This window comes from Clavelina lepadiformis, chromosome 5 (genome assembly GCF_947623445.1).
Source record: "Clavelina lepadiformis chromosome 5, kaClaLepa1.1, whole genome shotgun sequence".
NCBI lineage: Eukaryota > Metazoa > Chordata > Ascidiacea > Aplousobranchia > Clavelinidae > Clavelina > Clavelina lepadiformis.
The window spans coordinates 24004486-24028929 of record NC_135244.1 but is presented as its reverse complement, the minus strand read 5'-3'; the positions used below and the strand labels follow the sequence as shown (position 1 = coordinate 24028929).

Below are 24444 nucleotides of genomic sequence, written 5' to 3'. Positions count from 1 at the left end.
TTCTTGTACCGCAAACAATTCCAGTGCCGCAAATTATACTTAGAACCAAAGACACAAAGAGAGCGAAGGCCTTTCAGCGCGTCTGGTGACGTCACGATGTGAAGGCATTGCATTTGAAACTGCAAGTTGTCAATCTTAATACGCAGAAACGAAAAAAAGTCGACACTAGAAAAGCGTTTTGTCAACTTTAAATGCAGCTTTAGATTAGAAAGTTGCTGTAGACAGTGTAGAGACTATCAGTATAGCGTTTTTCAGTTAGCAACATGCAAGATTTTTGATTTTAAAATGCAAGAACAATCATAGCAGTTTGAGCTTTACAATACGCAAGTTATTACTTCTCTAGGTGGCATTGGTAGATCTAAGTTGCCGACAATTCTTTTCGTCAATTTAAACTTTTTAGGTCAAAATAAGGTCAAAATTTGCAAATTTTAAGGTCAAAATTTAAACTTTTTAGGTCAAAAAACTGGTTGCCCTAGTAATTACTTATACATTTCTTATCTTCATTTCCATATAACCAGTTTGTTAAAGAATGAACGATTCTAGTCTAGTCTGGTCTGGTGTGTCTGTCTGTTAGCAATAGTTCCTAATGGATCGTCCCTGAGCGATCTGTCGACTGCTAGTACGAACCGCACTGCCATATTTCACGTGTTGCCTGTGCGTGAGATTTACCTAAACTGCCCACCATAGGCCAGGAGTTCTGGATTCAGTTACTTGCATTGGTGGCACAAGCTAGTGACGTCTGTGCTTCCGGCCTGGGTGTTCAACTGGCGTCGCCATCGTTCCGGTGTGGCGTTTTCTATTGTCAGCATCTACTTGCGAGCGAGATCGTTCATTCCATCCGGTGTCTGTGTGATGGTGCGCGATAAACTACGTCAGCAGTGTACGCTGTACAGCGTGGCAAGCTAGGCTACAGCTTGCATGTAAGACTTAGCATCATTTCAACCATGGATCAGTCGACAGCTTCATAATGCTGTTTATGTGACGTAGAGAGAAGATACTGTTGCGTTCAAATAAACTAGTTGTTTTCCAGCCTACGTTTGAGCTCCAATGTAACGACAACACAGCATTGACTTTCACTTGGCCGCGGCATTTTTCACGCCGTCAATTTTCGACGATCAAAAGTAGAAAAACTCTTCACCGTATCACACCAAGCGAGCCACCTGTGTTCAGCTGCTGTGAAATATTTGTATGACATCACACTGTTTGCTGAACCTGTCTTCAAATCTGTGACACATTCTTTGCAATAAGGACGAAACCGCAGTAACCTTTTTCGAAACTGTTTGATTTGTTCGTTTATCTGTGCTAGTTGATAGTTTTAATGCGAATAAACCAGGTATGTTTGTTTGGTCTGTTTCACTTCCATGATAAAAGAAATTCTAAATCTTACAACACTTTTTGTGATAGACTATTGTGATAGCTCCTTTACTGGTAAGCAGTGCTGATATCTCCTCGCTTCGTCTCAATGTAACCAACTCCACATATAATTTGATTGATTGAGAGGCAATTCTTCTTGTGTCATTTGTTCAGGCGCTTTGCTTTACACCTGGTTTAGTTCGCCTTCCGGCCCGCGACGTTTTCATTTGCTCTACTAGTCATGGCCTCTGTGAAAACAACTCAGTCATTTGTGATCGCTATCGCCATTATATTTAGATGCTTCTCTTTGCTGCAGCTTGGGTCTGTGACCTGGGAGGAACTTACGTTAATTAACGCGATGGATAATTTACATTTAAAACCGTGAATTCCTGAATTACGTCACTTTCTTTGTCTGTATGATGCATGAATTTCGGCAAAAATACTGGCTCTGTCCTCGCTCGCTCTTTCATTATACGTCATGGTCAAGGCAAGTATTGTTCAATTGTCACGTGTCTGCTGATCATCAAATATTTATCTGACCAAACTATCTCATCGCGACGTCTCTTCAACACAGAAAGTCCTTCTCACCGCCTTGCACCTCGCTATTATTTACGCCCCGGTGCTTTTCAATATTCCCCTCCGCCCCTTTTAAACCGAATTTTTTCTTGACTCCAACAGTGCATGACGTCTCATTCCTTTGAGACCGTCAATGATCTTTCCTAATCTGACAACAGTCTTTCAAGTCAATATGGCGCATGTATCAATTTCACCAGCATGCCGCTTTTAGATAAAGGCGCTGAGTAAAAGGTTTTGCTATTAACGTGTAATATTATTAAATGTAATATTTTCGTAAATGTTTAGACGATGATATAGAAACCGCGTTCGGCTCTTTTCAATTGTTCAACAAATTCATTGCAACCTTTATGGTGTACGTAAGCTGGTAGAAATTGGAAAAGACAGAAACTGTAAAAACAACACAATAGTAAAACGGATCTAGAAAACACAAAATTGAGCTGCCAACTTTCCCCATGATGGCAGCAGACTTTGAAAACTGGAAATATTTGATGAAAAACTGAAATGTTATTGTCATTTCAATAAAAATGACGCTAGTAATTACTTATACATTTCTTATCTTCATTTCCATAAAACCAGTTTCTTAAAGAATGAACGATTCTAGGTTTCTTAGGATGACCATATAAGGGAATCTCTGAGTATTTTTCTTCAAAGTTTTCATGATATTTGTTGTCGACGTTGATTCCGTGCAAAATCCGACAAAGCTGACACAGTCCCACCGCCCTACCGTGATATGGCATCTCCTCAGGGTCGTGTGTACGCCAGGCCAGGTACTCCCTGTATGCTGTGTCGTTCCCGTCCAAGTAGCGGAGATACTCGACAAGTTTCTCTGCGTTTTCAAAGTCATCCGCATAAATAAAAGAATGTTTCGGGGACACGGCCTCGTAGTCCGACTTCTTCGCTCCCAAGACGACAGGAACCAGTCCGTGGGTCAGGGAGTTTAGAAAAAACTTCTCTGTTATGTAATCGTTGCATGAGAAAGCGTTCTCGAACGCCATGTAGAACTTGTACGGCCTTAAAAAGTTGTCCCAACTAGGTGTAGCTCTCTTGTGTTTTGGAAGGACTTTTGGCGCATTGGGAAAGCACCCTCCTCTTCGATCTAAGTCGAGTCCGGCTTTCACCAGTTGCTGCGAGTATTTCATCCTCGCCCGAGCTCCCGGCGTGCTCCCGCAGTTACCTACAATCCATAGCGCCACCTTGCGCTTGCTCTTGATCAATTCATCTAAGTCATGCTGGAGATTCTCAGAACTTTGGCTGTGAATTCTTTGCAAAATGTTTTCAGTCGTTTGATAGGGGAAGTAGACGTCAGAGTCTCGCCTGTATGACGTAGTTCCATGAAAAGGGACTTCATTTTTTGGTTTAAATTGAAAATATTGTACACTGGTTTTTATCTTCTGTATGTTTTTGTCATACCTGTACGTCATAGTGAGGTTAAAGACGTCATCAAACTCCTTCAAAGTTAAACCACGAAGCGTTCCTAGCGCGACTGGCGACTCCCAACTGAACCAGATGTAATGTTGGTCTGTTCGTCTGTGAATATGTCCACGTAATAAGCATAAAATATAAGTAACATGTCGCTTCTGTCTGACATAAATTGTTAAATTTACAAGAAAACAACAAACCTCTGTTTTGGCATTCTAGAGATTCTTGCCTCGTTGAAATGGAAGATGATCGCTTTTGTTGAAGGATCATTTATCTAGAAATTACAAGGAAATTTTAAAGTTAAGTTGACTTTTTGTCTTTCATATGGTTACTCAGACCCAACCGACCTTACTTCTGTCGTAAGAAAACTGGCAGTTGCCACATTTTGAAGTTATTATGTTGTTTGGTATCCACTTTGAGCCGAACGGTGCATCCCAGGCTATGATGTCATACTAAAAATAAACAATAACAATTTATGAATAGTTTTTATAATGAAACCAATTTCATAATTGTGAAACATTTCGCAAGTCTTTCGTTTACTTATGTGGGCCTACGGGGTTGAATCTTGTTTCAATCTACGACCCTTACTTTTGTAGGGATCATTTTATACTCCTCGACTTAGCTATTGATAACTGATGCAACCAACATGTTGTTATTCTGATAAGCTACAATACACATCGACTGCGTTGTAAAGTGTCGTCCACCTGTTCCTGTGCCTCTTCCAACGCCGCGTTCAGTCTATTTCCATCTTCACTGAGTTGATGTGGACTCTTTGATTCCGTGAAATTTGTTTTGAATGAATTGGGTGGAAGGATGAGCTCTTCTGCTGGCATCTTGATTCCAATTGAAGAGGTTTCTAACTCGTCTGAAGAGGTTTCTGGAGAGGTTTCTAACTCTTCATCAGACAGGGGCCTTTCCATTGGAAGTGGATAAAATTTCTTCGGTCCAGTGGCGTTAAGAGTTAAACGAGGACTGAAGTAGGACAGACTGACCAACACGACGTACACAGCAAATACAAATCCCACAACCTTAGTCCCGTTCATAGAGCGCGCCATGACTATTTAAGCGTGGAGAGTCAAGGGTTGTAGTTAGAAGTGTTTTTATTTCTTCAAATAGTTCGTTTCGCCGTGGGATTTTACGCCTGGTTTAGTTCGCCTTCCGGACCGCGACATTTTCATTTGCTCTACTAGTCATGGCCTCTGTGAAAACAACTCAGTCATTTGTGATCGCTATCGCCATTATATTTAGATGCTTCTCTTTGCTGCAGCCTGGGTATGTGACCTGGGAGGAATTTACGTTAATTAACGCGATGGATAATCTACATTTAAAACCGTGAATCCCTGAATTACGTCACTTTCTTTGTCTGTATAATGAATGAATCGTCGCAAAAATACTGGCTCTGTCCTCGCTCGCTCTTTTATTATACGTCATGGTCAAGGCAAGTATTGTTCAATTGTCACGTGTCTGCTGATCATCAAATATTCATCTGTCCCATTTATCCAATCTATCTCATCGCGACGTCTCTTCAACACAGAAAGTCCTTCTCACCGCCTTGCAACTTGCTATTATTTACGCCCCGGTGCTTTTCAATATTCCCCTCCGCCCCTTTTAAACCGAAATTTTTCTTGACTCCAACAGTGCATGACGTCTCATTCCGTTGAGACCGTCAGAGACCTTTTGTAATCTGACAACAGTCTTTCAAGTCAATATGGCGCATGTATCAATTTCACCAGCATGCCGCTTTTAGATAAAGGCGCTGAGTAAAACGACTTAACCTAATGTCTCCACCTTCTAACTGGTAACTAACAGGCGTGATGTGTAACCACTTTGCATCCTTCCTGTGCTGGAAACATATCGACCAGCTTCTTTATCTTAACAAGGGATGTAGCCTCCCTTGGAACACGCTGTGTTGTTGTTGTCACAAAGAGTTGTCCTCTTTCACTTGTTAATGCTGCTGCTGCTGCTGCTGCTGCTGCTGCGAAAATCGAATTTCATGGGGTAGCCTAATAGGCCTGGTATTCACTCATTGTTATAAGAAGCTTCTTTATGTTGTTAATGTTGTTTGAAAAATGTTTTTCTTTATAAAGTGTTTCTTCGTTGCGCTCATTGCATCCTCTATACATGCTAGACGTAACTCACTATGACTTATATCAAGCCAACAGCTCGTTCAGGTTGTTCAGATCAAAGGGAATGAAATAAAACGAAGCTCACGGCAAATTTATTCAAAACTCATCGATTCTACATTCTCTTGCAAATACTTTCTCATAAATAACGCGCGAACTAGATTTACTGCTCTATTTCACAACACTTTTAGACTTTCAACTATTTCTGCTACTTTCTGGCTTGAACAAGCTGTCCAGGAAATCATCAAATCGAGGCATAAGCACTTTCGCGTGACGCGAGGTCATCATGTGACGTCAGCAAAACAGTGTTTTCCTTGTCACGTGCAACGTGCTTTGAGAGCACTTTAATCGCTCTTAGAGCATCAGTGTCGCCGTTCGGGACCGCTGAGCTTTCGCGGTTGTGGTCAGTTCTGTGCATACGTCACAAATTTATCTTCCTGTTGTGAGCTTGAATTGTCATAGTAATTGTCATAATTGTCATTGTCAGCTTCAATAAAAACGTAAAACGGAGGTCTCGTCCATAGAATGCGTTTGCTTATGCCTATTTTCGAACTTCGACGTTGTTGAGTGTTCTATGACGTAACAATAGAGAACTTTGCTCGAAACAATTTTGGTAAATTCCTATCGCTGCGTGTTCATCTTTCTGTTGAAATTATTTTATTAACCATTGATTACTAACCATTTATTACCATTTATTAACCATTGATTTCTAACCATTTATTAACCATTGATTACTACTTGCGCAGTGTATTTTTTAGATTTCTTTATTCCTTTTGGCATCAATGGTCCGGATTGATGCCAAATTTTTACGTTACGGTACGCCACTGATTTCGTATAGATGACTCTCGACAATCTTCGCCTAAAACCACTTGAACTATGCAGCATTCGGTTTAAGTTTGTTGTTCGGTTGGTAAGTTTTCGAACCAACACTATTTATTCTGCTTATTATGGCGTCATAATAACTTTTATTCTCGGAGTTAAGAACTGCGATGGTGACGCCATACTTATAAAGTTATAAGGAAGGCTGTGCTTTTGAAAAAACACTGGCTTTGTGTGCAATCTATATAGTTATTATGTATGTATATATACAGTTACATAACTGCTGTTGGATAGGAAAACTGGAACTGTCAACCGTCAAAGTAATTTATAGGGATGTTCCTGGCTATAATAGAGTGGACTTCGTCGTTTCACTGCCGATAGCGGCTGATGAAAGTGAATGCGAACACACGATATTACTCAAAACATTTTACAAGTAGTTTCGTTTTATGCCCCAAGTGAGCTAGTGCACGATTGAACATTTCGAGATATCTCTTATAAGCGTACCACCAATAAAAGTGTCTAGCATTTGTGGTTTGTAATGTTGTAACCAATGCTGAGAAATTTGAAAGTAATTGACCAAAATACCACAATGACACTCACCATCTGAAATGTTGAAGTTACTTTTGCCGGTTTCTTTACCAATGGTGTCTTGGTAGCCTTAGTTCTATTGGAAGGTTTGATATCCTCGTGTTCACCTCCTATGTGAAGGACATGAGAAGGGGTGCTCATCTGCCGACTATAATTGGGCGGTCATCACTTAACCGAGAAATGGAAATGTCCTTTCAAGTTGCATTTCCCACTCTTTCTATTTCTAATAATGGCGCTTATTGTTTGTGCTTGTACGCGCAACCACTTGCTCGTAGTGCTTCATGATATAAACGCGATCACACGATAAATATCCTATGACGTAGGAGGTATGAACAGTTGCAAATTAACAGTGAAACAAAATATTGAATACAATTATGTGAAGTCAGTAACCACATGTTTGCATTTTTCGCAAGATATAAATTGCCTGTCAAATATTGTAATTGGCCTGCAAGTAATTTTTAACGACTACACTGCACGTCGCGTATACGTTTATTTCTTTGTGACGTGACTTCCTGCACTAACCAGAAAAGCTGTGAATATTAATATGGGTTGCCACCTAAAATAATTCGTTATTATTATTACTGTTCTACTGTAATCAGTCTGCTACTCAAGCCTGTGTTTTGTGATCTTGTTCTAGTCTTAGTGGAATTGGAATATATCGCGATGTCAATAAAATGAATCTTTAAATGGACAAACTTTGTCGAGTTGAATGCAAGCTCAATAATATCAGAATTCTGGCTGCGGAATATTTCACGACCGATAGATACGAGACTCGTCGAATAAAGCCAGAAAGCCTCAAGTTATAACCACGTGACCATGAACTATGAGTGTAACTCAACACCAACCAAAGCAACCAATCACCAAACGATTAGGCCTAACATATTTAGTTACGCCTATGAACTCAACACCAACCAAAGCACTCCAAAAGGCTCCAACATTTGGCTGCACTGAACAACACTTGGTTATAGGCTCAGCTAGGTTCACCACATCTGAAAAGGCCAAATTCCTGACGGCCTCAATGACCACCTTTCGGGACACCGAGCTTTGCGGCATTTTTCAGTAGCCTATGTTTTTACGTCTTATCAAACCAAACGCTCGTTTTTTCCGCAAGACAGCATCACTGTCACAGAGGGAAAAAAGCACAGGATTGCCACATTGGTTTAGTCTAGTGGGATGTCCAACCTTTTATTATAGTGGGCCGCATTGTCACTTGAAATAATTGAATGGGCCGCAGAACCTATTAAATTTCAAGAAAAATGGGTACATGAAGTACATACTTTTGGAGTGAAAATGACTAGCGGGCCGCACAAAAATCTCAGGCGGGCCGCAGGTTGGACATCCCTGGTTTAGTCCAACAACTTTCTGTTTTATTAAGATCTTTTTCCGCTTAAATAAATAAGACCAACTTTGCTACACACACCACCTAAAAGTTACGAAATACGAAGGTAGGTCTGGTCACTATACAGCAAACAGCAAAATTGATCACACAAAAACACTCACCTAGTTAAATGACTCGAAAAAAAAAACCAATTCGCATAATTATTAAATAATGAAAATTATTATGTCACAAAGCAAAGTTAACTGAAAAATCACACTAGACTGACGCTTGGGCGAGGCCTTTTACCCGATAGGCCTTGAAGTCCGCAGAAAGTTGAAATTATCATTTTCACAACACGTGCACATTATTTCAAGTTAAACATAACTTACTAGATGCTAGAACTTCATACATTAGAACACGTTATTTCCGGACACAGATTCCAACACCGAAATTCCGGGCGTATGGTAACCCTAGGCTAAGCCTGACATAATTGACGATGATATAATTCACATTACTCGTACCACTTCTTACGTGATAAATTCTACTGTATAGCAAGGTACCATTGCTACCCAAATTTTTGAGCTTGGGAGATGCTTTGAAAATATAAAATGACAGAGTTGCACCAAAAACTACAGAAATACTTTGTTTGAGGTCAGTTAGAGATTAGTTTTGAAATTTACATCTTTGTAAATTGCTCGTAGTCAGTCGCCTTTGACGTTTTTAATCCGGCAGTCCATCCTCTGTGACGTAGGCATCAATCGATACAAACCTTTAGTAAGTTTAGTCACAATGTCATTAGTCTTCTTGCACGGTATGGGTTCATCTGAGTCCTTCAACGAAATGTTTATCCGAAGAATTGAAAACGCATGTGAGTGATTTCCGATAACAAAGAAATGGTGAGAGTTGGAATCAACATTTCTTCTACAACAAGAAGCATTATACGCTTAGTTAAGTGCCATGAGGACGCGGTAAACGTTTGCGTTGAAATGCTTTGTAGAAAAATAAAACCATTGATTGGTTGAAAATGTAGTTTATTTCACAAGTAGGCCAAATTCATTTGTGACGAAAATCATTTTGATAAAGTTACTCTACCTGATACCTGACGATTGTTGAAAAAAATGGATTGCGTCGACCGGGAGTCGAACCCGGAACTAGTGCTTGGAAGGCACCAATGCTAACCGTTACACCATCGACGCAACGAGCTACACGTATCTTATTTGACAATCTTATATGAGCAGTCGAAGTTACAGTGGTTTGTTTCTTGAGTCATTTGAAATGTTGCACAACATTTATTAGGGTTTTTAACTTAGACTTGCAGTTTTCTTCAATGTCTAGGAAATACTTTTAGTTTTTTATTAGCAGTTCTAGTTCAAAAATGACTGCGACGATATAGTGGGCTTATAAATCGTTTAAATATGTCCGCCTTCTTGTAAATGAATTTTCTTAGAAATTTCGTTTGACCATCTCAGTGAATATTAATAACTTTTTCACCTTCTGTCTTTTTAAAACGTTTGTTTGCAAAAAATTGTATTTCGTAAAGAAATGTAAATCAACAACACGGTGACTCTATCGTACAAAGAAGAGGTTAACATTAGGCGCTAATCGAACTTGGTTAAATAATTGAAATAAAAATAAACAAAAATTGTACACAAAATTCATCAAATTAAAATAAATAGAGATTTCTATGTAAGACAATTACAGAAAATTTTGAACTTAAAGACAAAGAGATTCCACAAATTGCTAAAACTTAAAACACGAATTGGACGGGGATTTTTTTTTGATCTCTATTGTTCGTACAAAGTCTCTAAAAGACTGGGAATAGTTGTTTTAACGGTCGACTTTAAATTTGAAATGGCTTATACACCTAACCCTCCTTGCAAAAGGCGAAGGGGGATTCCCAATGACGTAAAAGATATTGATGAGGTATATTTCATACGTCATCGAATCCGTGCAAACAGTTTTATTGTGAGGTAGTGACGTGGTCCAAACCAGTCGTCATCAGTCGTATACGTCACTCATCATTCTCAACAGCTCGTTGACGCTCATATTCAGCTGACCCGCCATCGATGAGATGTCTATGCCGAGGTAGTCTCTATTCAGCTGGACGGCGTTGATCTCTCGGTAGCTATTCGGGTGATAGAGCGGGGGACAGCTGGGGTTACAATGGGGCAACGAACACGGGTCAATGACCTTATCCTGACACGTGTCGGGGTCAAGGTGCGCCTCCTCGTAATAATACTCCTGATACATTTGACTTCCTTCCGGCATTATTACGTCACTTGTTTCATTTATTGTGTCATAAAAATCTGGTCGAGTTTGCGCTTCTGGTCGGTTGTTGGTTGGTTGTTCGCTTGTGCCGCCGTGACGTAATTCCCAACACTGGATGGCGTCGGGGAGACGAACGTGTGAGATGGCGACTTCAGACCAATCGCTTAAGAACAAGACGACAAAAGTTAAAGAGTTAATTTCTCATAGATGTTGTGACGCGCGTGTTCAACTCTCACCTGCTAGTCAAAATGGCGTGTCCGACGCATGACGAGGCAAAAACTCCGCTAAAAATAAATAAGAGATGGTTACTGAAATCAGAAAAAGACTTACTTATGACATAGATCCAGGATAAATTGCATTTGAGTTCCCATCTTTATCGAAGAAACTTGCATCCAATAAATTCTGAAAATGTTTTTATCTATCTGCCGCTAGCTGACGCTGCTGAACAACCGGAACATTTTGACAGGTGTTAAGCTTAAAGAGTTCGAAGTTGACTCAAAGCTTACCCGACATCGATCAAGCTCGCCTTTACGTCTCTGTACAGTTTGTAAATGTACGACTGCAGTTGCGTTATGGGACCTGGAAACTGCCACACACTGACGCGGTCGCTCAGGAACTGGACCTCGTCGAAAAGCATCTGGACCACGAAAACGTCAGCTGTAACACACGAAACTGCTAAAAACACTTGTCGTTGTTCGTTTGTTACGTCATAATAAAGCGCTCAAATCACCTTTGATATGAGGATAAACCACGTGACCGAAAAAGCACTTCCAGGATTTGTTACGCATGGACGACCTCGGCGAGTTCATAGAAATCAAAGATTTCTGCTGATTGAGGCAGCCCGGTGGCATGTTAGGACGCCACAAATGAACGCCACGTTTAAGCATGGCAACCGGAGAGCACGCCGTGACGCCTCGGCAGTAATTCTGCAAATAAGTCGCGATTAAAATTCCATTTTAAATGAGTGAGGATAATTACTGGTCTACAAAAACAAAAAAAAAATTTTGCGGCATGAACTTTGATGATTGATTTAGGCTAAGTTTTGGTTGCTGAATCCAATTCTGAGCTCAGAATTGCTCTATCACGTCAGGTTTTTTCGCTGTGCATTTTGCCCAATTTCATAAATTGATCAAATTTTGATCAAATTCACAAAATAACGCCAGATTCGGATTCAGCGCCCCGAAATTAAGTAAAAAAGACCCAAATACAATCTGCCGCAAAAACCGTGTTGACCAGTGATAATTGTTTCCGAATTTTAGAAAACTGTAGAAATGACGTCATGAGGACGTTCTTAAAAATATCCAAATGAGTTTAATGACGTTCGTATGACGTAATGTGCTGCATCAAGGAAGAAGACAAACGGACAAACAAAAGTGTATTATCTCGACCGCCTAATCCCTGATAATCTGTTCTTCGAACTCTTTGATCATGAGAGTTCGCAAAACTGCCTGTTTGGGTCGAGGTCGGTGAATTCAAGAAACTTTTGAAGAAGATGCAATAATAGACACGTAGTGCTTTTCATTTCAGCGAACTCAAATCCTTTGATGCGCACGGAAGCGTGAAATTATTGTTTGAAAACAATTGATCTTTGTTCGTGTTGAAAACGCAAAGATTCCTTGAATCCGAAGATTGCTTCTGATGAAAACACTAATGACCTTAAATGACCTTTTCGAACGCTTTCGTTACATCATATTAGTTCAATATGTCGTCACAATCCACCAATTGTTTGATATCAGAGCGGTAAACATCGGATGAAATCACTCCGCTGTTGTGAGACTATCACGCAACTCCATGTAACAGATTCCCCTGTGACGTCTAAGCGAGGTAAAAAGGTAAATATTTTTCTGTCCTTTTTTTCGAAGTATAGGTTACTTTTAGGTGAAGAATATTAGATGTTATGGGGCGTGATAATGGACGTGTTTTTTTTCTATTTTCTCAATCCTCACAGCAAAAGAGACATGGTGTACGTCACAAGCTGCAGCAAACAAGGAAAGGATCGCAGCCCCCGCCAAAACAAAACTCTTTGAGTTTGCAAACACTTTTGGTGTTTGCAAGGGTTATGAAAACAAACAGGCCGGCACAGAAGCAGAAATAGCTACACTTATGAGACAAGACATCCAGTTCAATGTGAATCAACTCACGTCATTTTCCATGTCCGGCCGCAGCAGGTACCACGCCGAGTCGACCACACCCCGGACACGAACATCGATTTCCGCCGAAGTTAAAACTCTTTGAACCCGGTCGATGTTCAACAAAACACCCGTTCCTCCAGCGCTGCTGCCCGCCATCACTACACTAGTGGCTTCAAGCATACCATGGTTATGAATCAGTCTTCGCACGACTTGTTCGACGATGGCGGAGCCCATGAAGCTGAAGGCCACTATGAAGAAAACGAAAGATTTTTTGAAGAACATAAGTTTATTGTTTGTTTATTTCATATAGCCCGTCTAAACAACTAAGCTTGACTAATTTTAATGTAACTGGCTCCGCCACACGCCATTTTGAACGTGGTTGCCACTTGGTGTGGGGAAAAACGAATTTCAGTTTTTTACAAACAACATAAGAAATAGTCTGTGGCAGAATTTAACAAACAAAATCCGACCATTTCACCTTTTTTTTTGTAAAATGTTGAATTTAAACGTTACGGTGTATTAATGGTTAAATTTGGTGTCTTGGTTGAAATTAATCCATGATTTTTTGTGATAAACTAAATTATCCCGTAACAACAACTTTTAAACTTACTGTCTCCTAAGATGCGATTTCTTACGGTTCCAGACCAAACATCGCTCGAGCAATAAGGAATGTAACTGCACAAATCACAAAGCGGGGTTTACTGTGCGCTAATGTTTTTTAACAAAGTACTTTTATTTGTATCTGCAAAATATTATTAAATTAAGAAGCCGCACTTACATCATGTTTGCGTCATAAAGGTGAGGATTAACTGTTGATGACATGGAAATGATACCATCGCCTGAAAAGGAAATCAAAAATGTAGCGGTCACGTGCATAAAATATAAACATCAAACACCATGTTCTGTGAAATCGCCATTTTTGAGAATTTCCGCTTTCAAGATGAACAAAAATATTGACAATAATAACACAATATTTTTGTTTGTTTGTATCACGTGTGAAAGTTATTCGAATGAGGAAGAAATTAAATTGAAGTCAAATCGAAATTATTTCTAACCTGTCCCGGTTTACAGCAACATTTACGCCGCGACCTTTGCGCAACATCTAAACTGACCTTTCTATTTCGGCCTCAAAGGAGAATATGACTCAGAGTCTTATTATAGTCAGGACTCTCTGACCCTTATCCCTGCTGCATGTTCTTCACCGTTGCGTCATTATTGTCTAACAATCGGGCCATTCATTGCACTCACGTGACCTGATAAGCCAATCAAGATTACTAATTTAACCTGGCATGCTTCGACTTTCTGTTCCCTCGCCAAGGCAAGCCCCTTTGTGACGGCATAACGTGTGTTCTTCCTCATTGTTATGTCACAAAGTTCGACCACCTAGCATGTTTCTTGCGGTCGCCCGAAAAAGATAAGCTGAGAGTTGTTTTTAAGTTGAAAGTTGTCTAAAATGTTTCTCGAGCACAGTCGCGTTCACCGTCAAACATTCGGCTCAACTACAATGCTCCATAAGCGATTGGCCGCTGTGGTCTCTGTGTCGCCGAGGACAAAAAGATCCGCTTGAAAATAAATCTTCATCACGCTACGAACCTGTCTTGCAATTTCTCCAGGATGCTGATCCGGTGAGAGACGGGATTTGAGCCATCCTCAGTTTGCAGCTCTCCTCATCCGCACAATACCATCCTCCCTGCAGATAGATGATCCACTTCCTGCTCGATGGGCGTCGGAGGAGATAATATCTGGGACAAACATAACGCGATCAGTTATTGCGTCACAGAGTGGAAAATAACTACAAGCAACGTTTGCGGGTATCACAGTGATAGTTGAAAAATGACGAAACGCAAAGAATCCAACTGCGCACGCGCGACGGACGTCAGAGCGAAAAGCTGGAAAGTTCGTTGCTTCGGCTCAACCGTTCGTCCTGTGCGTGAGCGGTAACTCTTGACGATTTACGCCTCGACAACCAGTGGCGTTTGACAGCTCACCCGGCATCTGTGCCGTCGTTGCACTTGGCCGAATCCCGCCCGGTTAGTTTGAAGAGCCCCATCTTAGGCTGCGAGAAATTGATGCATTCCGCCCCCAAGTTCGTTTCCCCATTCAGCTGCCTTCTCTCCTCCTCAAGACGACCCCGGACCACGACCTCCGGCTGATCCCCGACCCCAGGCACCGAGCGACGATTGTGTTGCGATGGCAACGCTGACGTCAGCGCAATTATAACGATTAGCGCGATGTTGAACGAAGCGAAGATCATGTCGCTGAAAAATGAAGAAAAAAGGTAAATTATCCACAAGTTGTTTTTCAAAACATTGAAAACTAATTGATGCTAGTTTTTCTTCTTAATCGCTTCTGTACGGCGAATTCGCGGGCAACGTCGATTTACAAGACAATTGCTAAATTGTGATGAATATAGCGGTGCTTCCCCGACCAAAGAAACGGTCACGCTTCGAGGCACAGGCTATATGATCCTGGCTTGATCCGTCAATCAAAGTGCGCGGTGCTTTGAAGTTACATGACAGAGCGCGCGCGAGTCGTGTTTGCGAAATGGATCAAGATCTGGAATTAGGCGCACGCGAGTCAACGAGGAAGCTCCTTTGTGAGATCACAAAGCAGCTTTTCTTTCAACTAAATCTTCCGACCCGACTTCAAAAGTAGTCCTAAGACTTGGAGACTTGTAGAGAGAGGGGGATCCCCTTGCTTGTAAGAAAATTATTTGGGGAGGCAATCGCCTCATAAACATCTCACTCATCACTTGTTTTAAATAAAATGTCTTTTGGTTATTGTCAGTCCTGGTCACTTATGTCATGATGTTATATAATCATCAACCGCTTTTATTTGTCAAAGGCGCTTATTTGTTGTGAGCGTTGTATTTATTATAAATATCGAATTAATAAACAGTTAAATACAAGAAATAAACTGAAGATGATGCTAACTTTGAACAAAATCTCACCTAAACTCTTTCTTTGTCTTTGTTTCTTCTTTTTGGAAATTTGACAGTTGTCGAATGAAGTTTATTAAAAAATCAAAACAATCTCTGCGAATAAGTCAAGTCACAAATATGTTAAAAATTTATGTAGATTGAAAGTTGAGACGCGATCTTTTACCAAGAAGATAATATTAATTGCAACATTCGTAATTTGACTGGCTGCAAACATTAACGCAGCATTTGCGCAATAATGAGCATTTAGCAGAAAACAATTTTCATTTCCAGCCAGTGCCATATTTATTTCTAAATTTTCTTTCTACAAAAAGAATTCAGCTTCTGGCCTTAAGAGCTGGATCTCTCTGAACTTAAACTTAACCAGCACACTTCTAAACTTTCGTTGTTACGTCACTGACAAGCACACCAACTACTGCTCACACAAAGGAAATGACGTAACAAGTCGAAAATAGGCATTCTGGAAATGAGCGGATTCAAAGTTTGGGAATTAGTCAGCGGTCGGCCCCGCCTTTAATGTTCTTCGAGGGGCGAGATCAAAGCGTTAGCAGGAAGTTGACGGCGGCGGATCAAACGGCTCTTGCATTTCTGCTCCATTGTTTGATTTATTCGGTCTCAAAGCGATTTTCTGGAATTTATAAATACGCTCAACTAATCAGCCCCCCCAATATGGAACCTGCCCCAATTATCCGGGTTTTCGTCGACAGACGACGACGCGATCCTCGGACGAAATTAAGCTCTCGTAATCTAATCTTGACTCCGCTTTCTGCATCGACTTATATTTTGACGAAAATCCCTCAACCTTCCCCCCACCGCTTCTCATCTGTCGGGCGCAGATTTCCAATCGACTTTGCCGCGATCTTCTTCGATCAGCGGCCTCTTCAATCGAGATACATGAAAGCGATTGTTACGTCACTTTTGCGGCGGTTTCTTTTATCGCGTCGTAATACGCATGGCTGCACACGGGCAGGCATGTTTACCGCTGCTGGCATTAGCGGTGGATCGAGCACAAAGGACGACTTTCCACGCGTCTTATAAATCTCCCATAAACATCAATTACCACCAGGTCAAAGTCACGTCACAATAAAGGCATAGTGACGGAGCATATTTTCTTGCTGACGTCAGTTTAGGTGTATACAGCGGCCAGTCAAAACACAGTTTTGTGGATTGTCTGGCTTCTCATAAGTCAAACCTAAATTTAAATTTTTGAACAAAAACACTCGCCAACTCCAAACACTGGGAACAATTTATCAAACCATCCACAGTGTAAGCTTCTGTTCAAACTTTTAAAACCGAGATCAACCTGATTTTGCTACAAAAGTCGCCGAACCCAGCTCGAAAAATCGATCCAAGACCGCTTCAAATTATCCAACTTCCCATAAAGTCAAAATAAAGTTTTTCTAGTAAACAACTTAAACTGAAATTGAGAGCTCTCGTATTTCTGATCGAATCTGAGGAAATCTTCTCTATTGGTGACGTCATATCGCACTGAGTTTAAATCAGAAGCTTTCTCAAACCTTAACCGACCTTCGCCGATCAAAAGTATAGAAGCCGATTGTTTAAAAACCCGGTATTTTCCACTTAATTTGCCTGCAAGTCAAAATTCTTTTATCCATTCAACTTTCATCTCCGACCTTCGCACAATGAGCTTCTTGTCTGCGCCGTTCCCTGGGACTTGGCTATAACACGACGCTTCGTTATGACACTACTACAAGTTGGTTGGACTGCAGCTAAACCTGATTGATGGTCGGTGTCACATTCGACCACATCCGTGGAAAACGCCCAGTGGAAGTGACTTGTGACAGGACACCACGATTTAAAGCGATTTGTGAACGAAGAAGTAAAACCGACCGCTTGTGCGGTGACGTAAGATATAAGTTTGGCAAATTGCGAGCGCTGTTAAACTCGGAAATAGAAAGATTGAAGCAAACATCGTAAATTCGCTTCAATTACCAAAAAATTTGATGAAATTTAGATAAAGACGCATTTCTCATTGAAGTCAGTCGCGCTGTTGATCGAAACGAGGAGAAATTATCGTAAAGTGACCACTTTTTAGTCGTTTTGCCTAAATAAAAGCAGAAAACATTGTCATTAACATTTTTTTGGCAACGATAAAATTTTCGCAATTACGCGCGCAATCTGACGTCAATCAATCTGCAAAGTGGTTACAGATTCCTGACGTCAGACATCAAGCAAGGCAGTGTTAAAAGAACGCAAAACTTTTTAAAGAAATGTCGCGTTTGCTAAATAAGTAGCCTACGTGACGTCACCAAGAACGCTCTGCCTATTTGTTGCCAATGGAAACGACGCTTACTTCAGGGCAAATGTCGTCAAACCTGCCCTTCTCAGTATGACGCACTGGCGTCAATGACGTGTGAATAAGTGAGGGAATAGTGCAAGTTGAAGAGTTTAATGAATCGTATGATTAAAATGAGGCGTCTTGTCCAAGCACAAAGCGATGTTTGCAGACAATTACTTGTAGCAAGAGCCACATTTCGAACCGGACACGTCACTTGTTTTATAAGAAGGTTCGTTTTTTAGCTTTCACTGACTTTCTCTTGCGCAATGGTGCTCGACTTAAAATGTATTGTCATGAAGGTCTCGATATGTAATCTAGCGGTTAAATATTCTACATATTTCCAGCCACTAAGCACAACATGGCGCTAAAACTGCAAGACTCTTTGCCACAAGAGGTTTTGATGAAGTATAACTTTAAAAAAAAGCTTTTCAGCCCTGATTATAAATCACAAGAATGTGCAAAGATGCTTCACTGCGATGTCCAAGTTTTTATTTTGCTTAAAACCAGGGGCCCAGGAATCTAACTGAGGCAACAGTCACTCAATCTGCAGGATGATTTGAGTGGTCATCAGAGGGGCGATGTTTGGAAGTCAAATGGAAGGATTTCCGCTGCTTCAAAATACTTCTATTGACTCGCTCCAGCCTAATCTTGCGCTGGTGTAATTAGTGGCGAGAGAATTTTAACATAATCCATCGCTAGTGGTAAGAAACGGAGCAATCTTTGCTGCGAAGCCTCGTTACTTAAACAAGGTCACCCGAATCTGACGTATGTGATAGTGGAATAACTTTTATATGAAGAACCTTATCTTAGTTTTGTAAACAGTATAGGCCGTATCCATATCAGTCATTCCGTTGCACGATGGGTGTGTTACCTGCTTCACGCTTAACACATACTGCCTTGCTATGGCGCGTATTGCTTTCATGTCATATCATCGCCGTGTCGTTGTTCTTTGCTTTTACATTTTATTCTCCTGCAACTGCCCATGATTTATCGCCTCCTCCTCATCATCCGTTAATTATTGTTGTAGAGTTCAGTTTTACATCGTTTCATTTCAATTTGGTCGAGAGAGTGAGACATGACCCGATACATCTCGGTTTGTTCAATGGATAAATTTGTTTCTGTCTCGTTCCGCTCATTGCAATATTTTCATAAAATATGATTCGATCGCCGCAAGGAAGATTGCAACAAGGTTAATCTAAGCCCTAAACAATTCAATTGTGAAGCAACTGATGTCGTTGTGTGGCGTTGTAGTGATAAATAATGTGGCAGTGACACGGATGCCACTTACCATGCAACAGCGGACGAAGTATCTGACTTTTGAAAATGTGAAAGCGAATGCAGATGTTATGACGTAATATTTGAACAAAGAAATCGATTCGGCGACTAATTACTTCGCTAGAGCATCGAGTCCGACCAATCAGAAGCTGCCAGGTCGACCTCACTCCTGACCCCGGGTCAATACCTTAATCAAGCGAAGTAGGTTAAAATAAAAAAGACAATCAAAAGTGAAAGGAATCGATCGACTGCTACATCGATTGGACGCCAGTACGCCACCTCATTCACCTAAATGTAGTATGACGTCACAAAGCGATATGTTTACCAGTGGCATAGTAGATGCGGGCGTCTGTTTAACTCGGAAATTGTCCCCGTTACCATCCTATTGTGACCTCATAATACACACGCGCGTGGGTTGTTCGTTGTATTTCATCAAGGAGCAAAATATTTTAATGTGCAAGAATTTACAAAGGATTAGAAAAAGCTTTCACGAAGCTTTTAAATGGGAACACGTTTAAGCCAGTCAGCATTTTTTTATCAAGTTTAAAATTTGGAAAATAATTTTGATCGTTGATTTCACAATTTTTACGGCAGACCCAAGACACAAAACAATGATAAACTATCAGGTATGGTAACATGTACTACATATAAACACAATACAAGCGCACGTCTATAACCTTACCAATACATTTTCCAGATAATGCTTCATTAGCTAGATACAAGAATGTTCAGAGAAACGGTTTCATAAAACCCGGAGCACTGAGTTGGAAAGTTCACAAAATATGCAAATGTACATGGACCAACTCTAAGAAGGTGGACATCACAGGTGACATTGTGACATCACAGGTGACTCTATGAAGACATCCCACGAAAACCATGACGTGCCACAAGCCAAGAAATCGTAGCAGGAATGAGGAATGTCTCAGGAAAGTTCAATTTAACCACGAATCTCATTATCAGTTTACTGCATTAACGCAAAATTATGGTCGAGAGAAAACTGCAAGAAGCACCACAAGCTATGGGACTATATTTATGCACAATAGACATCAAACTTTTAGAGGTTCAGTGATTATAGACAAAGTTCTTGGCAACGTCAATAGGGCAAAGGTAAAAATTTTTCTCCTTTTTTTCCAGAAATTTTATGTTAAACGCTCTGTGCTCTGGTTAACACGAAACTGGCCAACGACCATTCAAAGCTACACCACAACAAATATCACAATATCAATGTAAGGTTGAACAAATAGAAATAAAATTTTAAAATCAGGAGAAATAGATCGACGCCAACCTTCACTTCATTACATAATTCATTAGTGACAACAAGTTAAATAAACAGGATGTCTATGGAGTCGTACCCTGCAATTCACACACGTATATATCCAGGTGTACAAATTTAATTTAGTTTTTACTACAAACTTATTTCCATTTGCCAAGATGCACTTGCACTAGTAAGGAGGAGCTTGGTAGCTTGGTTTTTCACCTTCCTGTGAAAACGGGCCCTAAAATGAGAGAATATCCTCTTGAAATTAAGCACCAATGCACTCAGTAGTACGATTAAAAACTTTCAAAAAAGATCTTGCTGCAAAAGCTGTCATAATGTAAACAAGAAGAAAAATACGACATACTTGTTGATACGAGGATGGCGAAGACATCTCAGCTGCTCCCGGGAACGAGGTGTAGGGGGCGCTACTCTCTGCAGCTGGATCTGAGTAGGTCGGAGCAAATGCAGACAAAGCACCCTGTCTGTAAGCTTGTACTGCAATGTAGGTCAGCCCACCCTGAACAAGACATTGTGAGCTCAATGCTGACTTTAAACATCACACGCGAACATCAGCAATATAGGGTAGTTCACACAACTGTTGTGTAAAAATAGTCCAACTGCTGGGATGGACTGACACTTGATTGAGTACAATTAAGATATATTCAAACTAGTTATACACTTGGTTTGTAAAATAACTACCGGTGGCACCTACCCAAGATAAAATTGAAAAGAATAAGAAGGCGATTGCAGCTCTGGCATTATCCGCCCCATAATCAGAGCTGGCGGGATCGGCAGCGTGGCGATTAGCCCACGCGTTTGTGAGGAAACAAAACCCAACAAAGAAGAGAAAAGTCCAGACACCTTGACAGTTATTGTTCAAATATTAGTCAGTTGTCATTTAAACACATTATAATAAACAGAGAGAAGAAAAGATATTAAACACAACAGAGTGAATCTAAAGAATAATGTTATGAAAAAAGAACTTTAGGAAACATGTTAAATTCCATGCTAGTTATACTACAAAGAGTGTGAGCTTTCAGTTTATATAAAACATTTTCCCTTTTGCCTCATGATATTAATTTAGAGCAAGCGACGCATTATTAATGGTACTGAGCACCTGAGAAGAACATGTCAGCCATCACAATCTTCTTTCTCTTCTCTGCGCTACTGATGCTTGGGAATATCAAATCAACGACGAAGAACACAGTGACGATGATGAAACCCATGATCCCAATGGCGACCCCATAATGACAGGCGTTGTCGTTCTAAAACAACGTTTTTCAACCACAAAAACAGTAGAAAGAGCAGATGAAGTATCAGAGAATTGTATTTATACATGTATAGGTTTATAATATTCTGAACCTGGCCAAAGATACATTCATTCTTTTTGTCATACGACTCTGAAACGATGCAGCCAAAGACAATAATTGCAAAGACCTGAAAAAAAATTAAAAATAAGGATAATTTTTATTCTAGAAACGTAAAAGTCCAAATGCTCCAGCAAGTGATGTGGAGAGGAATGTGATGACTCACCCAACTGAGGAGTCTTAAGATGGTTCGGGGTCGTTTTAAGAATTCGATCGGATGAAATGGCTCCCCGGCTTTTCCAGCACCATACGCACCACCTTCATCCATGCTTGCTAGAATTAATCAACTGTCTTGCTTGCAAATGAAAGATATAACTTAACCTAATTACACTTCTTTATTCTCATTAAATCTGCCGATTTTGGATGCAAAATAAATTAATATTTTCTGTGCACCTCAACACCTTAAGCTGGTTAACTTCATTGTTTTTACCAACAAAACAAAAATTAAAGCTTTTCCCAAAAGCTTCGGTCTTGAAATGCAATTTTTTACTCAGACAACCAGCCTACCATTGTCTGAGCTGTCAAACATCTCACATTTGGACCAATATTGCTAACTGTTTCCGATAGCAATGATGACAACTTTAAAATGGAAATGTTAAATGGAAGGCAACATTAATTGCTCACTAATAGACTATAATAGACAGTGAAAATTTAAAAAAAGTGAAAAATTACCAAAGCTTAATAGATCTCTAAAAGATTGATACTAAAAAGGTTGATTTTGTTCAACCTTCATAGCCATAACAGGCTTAATTTTTTACCTTCTTGCCAATTCATAATAAATAAATAAATAAAGGCTTCAGTGGACTCCATCACGCCAAAATTTGCGTCTTTGTACGTTTAATTTCTCGTCGAAAACTGCCATACTTTCCGGACAGCCAGTCGGGGTTCCACATGAACCATAGTTGAAAGTGTGGCATCTGCGCATATAGCTACACACTAGACGTAGCAATGTGCACATAAAATTTTTTTTTACGCTGATTTAGGCCATAACAAACAAAATATAAATTGTTCGAAAAGTAAATTATTTTAAACAAACAATGACTTGAAACTTCCATCACGCCAAAATTGTTTTTTGTTGTATGTATTCTCGTCAAAAACTGCTAAACTTCTGTACTTTCCGGTCGTATACAGTAAGGCTTGAGCGGGAACTTGGGTTCCAGTTAATTATGAGATAATAAGCTAGAGCATTGAGAGAAGTTATAACGTACGGTAATATTTCCAAAATAATCAACCCTTATATGAGAGTGCAAAAGTAATGGGAACCCTAAGGGTTTCCGACTTGAAGGCCTGAATGGGATTGCAAATGTAAAAGATGACACCAGACCTGGTTAGGATAGAGCTTAGCCTACAATAAAAACTACCGGTACCCAACCAAAAAATCAGATCCTTAACAATAACACTGCCTTTCTCGTGCACCTAATTAATTGGTCCGTTCAACCGTAATAAAAATAAACTCGGTACTGGCAACAAATTATTGCTATCAGCGATAAGATAACCCTAAACTTAAGCGACTCCATTTTCACTTCATCAAGACTGAGGTCTTGAAATAATAAAACCAACAGAACATCAAAGTTGAACGAATTGTCATATGAAAGCATAGACATCTTACAACAAACTAATAACATGCAAGTATCTGAAGTTATAAACTTTCCATGGCCAGACTGGCGCAAAGCAAAATATTTATTTCTGCCAAGTTTTCGGTAACTTTTTCGGTTTATCGTCATCAGAACAAAGTTTTTATAAGTATTTTGAGTTACAATTATTAGAACACAATACATTCAATGACTTAACAACAATTGTAACGTACAAATGTAACATTATAATAGTGTTAACTTAATTTGTATTAAACATAATACGGGAATAGGTTAATGATGAAAAATAAAACAAGCAGTATTAAGAAAGTACAACTTTTCTACGTCTATGTATTGCTGTTAATATTCCTCGGTACTTAGTAGCGAAGCGGATATAGCACTTGTGATAAATATATCACTTAATATAATATAAAATTGTGTACTACATAGAATTCTCATCTATGGAATCAGTGAAGCATAACACTGCGTGACGTAATCGATTGTTCCCTTGTGCGTGCATTTTGATTCATTCAGTCTCTTTTCAGTCGTACGTTCAACGCCGCAACATGTCTCTGTGCTGTTGCTGTTATAATGTTCTATCTTGATGTATTCGTTCAAAGAAGCTTCAAATATAATCAGATTATACAGTAGTCATTCCTGTGTCATTATTGCTGAAGTCTATCAAAGTTCACTGTTAAGTTATACACAAGGAAACAGACTTTGTAGTGTAAGTGGGTAAACCTTTCAGGCAAAGGTACCAATATACCACTTTCATTACAAACTGATGCAGCCGAGTGAGGACGAATTGACGATAAAAGAAGACATTTCCATTACAAGTGTGGTGGAGCCGAAATCGCTGAGAACTACGCTTTTCTTTTATCGAGGAATCTATGAACAGTTAAATTTGAGGCTGAGAGAAGTCTAGTGATCTCAGACTACAAGTTTCGAAGATATGTCTCATCCACAACCCATACAACACTCATTGGATCTAGCCGACAGACATCTCGACAATTTGATATTCGAACAAATCAACTACAACGACTGTGACGATGAATCGCCTGGACTTCAACCAATTTCGAATGCAAGAATGACCGACGAACAAAGCACTCCAGTGAAAACACTTTGTCGGTATTTGGACAT

The 24444-nt window shown here is 40.0% G+C and overlaps 3 protein-coding genes and 1 non-coding gene across 4 annotated transcripts; all 4 read right to left on the bottom strand.

Moving 5' to 3' along the window:
* Window positions 1-2100: 2100 nt before the first annotated feature.
* Window positions 2101-5872, bottom strand: LOC143460898 (3-galactosyl-N-acetylglucosaminide 4-alpha-L-fucosyltransferase FUT3-like). The gene is made up of 5 exons (XM_076958574.1): window positions 4053-5872; window positions 3696-3800; window positions 3549-3622; window positions 3340-3456; window positions 2101-3243 (listed from the first exon to the last, which is right to left on the bottom strand). Exons 1-5 carry the CDS (start codon window positions 4401-4403, stop codon window positions 2460-2462), a joined length of 1431 nt encoding a protein of 476 aa, XP_076814689.1. The 5' UTR covers window positions 4404-5872; the 3' UTR covers window positions 2101-2459.
* Window positions 5873-9320: 3448 nt separating this feature from the next.
* Trnag-ucc (transfer RNA glycine (anticodon UCC)) lies at window positions 9321-9392 on the bottom strand. The gene has a single exon. It is a non-coding gene; the product is annotated as a tRNA-Gly (tRNA).
* Window positions 9393-9758: 366 nt separating this feature from the next.
* Window positions 9759-15735, bottom strand: LOC143461128 (palmitoleoyl-protein carboxylesterase notum1-like). Its single transcript, XM_076958921.1, has 10 exons — window positions 15547-15735; window positions 14585-14854; window positions 14190-14338; window positions 13375-13435; window positions 13207-13271; window positions 12606-12844; window positions 11195-11390; window positions 10971-11121; window positions 10701-10748; window positions 9759-10627 (listed from the first exon to the last, which is right to left on the bottom strand). The coding sequence occupies exons 2-10, from the start codon at window positions 14848-14850 to the stop codon at window positions 10195-10197; spliced, it is 1608 nt and encodes a 535-aa protein (XP_076815036.1). The 5' UTR covers window positions 14851-14854; window positions 15547-15735; the 3' UTR covers window positions 9759-10194.
* Window positions 15736-19519: 3784 nt separating this feature from the next.
* On the bottom strand, window positions 19520-22101 carry LOC143460855 (synaptogyrin-2-like). Its single transcript, XM_076958509.1, has 6 exons — window positions 21900-22101; window positions 21729-21803; window positions 21484-21631; window positions 21079-21227; window positions 20731-20883; window positions 19520-20604 (listed from the first exon to the last, which is right to left on the bottom strand). The coding sequence occupies exons 1-6, from the start codon at window positions 21999-22001 to the stop codon at window positions 20551-20553; spliced, it is 681 nt and encodes a 226-aa protein (XP_076814624.1). The 5' UTR covers window positions 22002-22101; the 3' UTR covers window positions 19520-20550.
* Between the last annotated feature and the right edge of the window lie 2343 nt (window positions 22102-24444).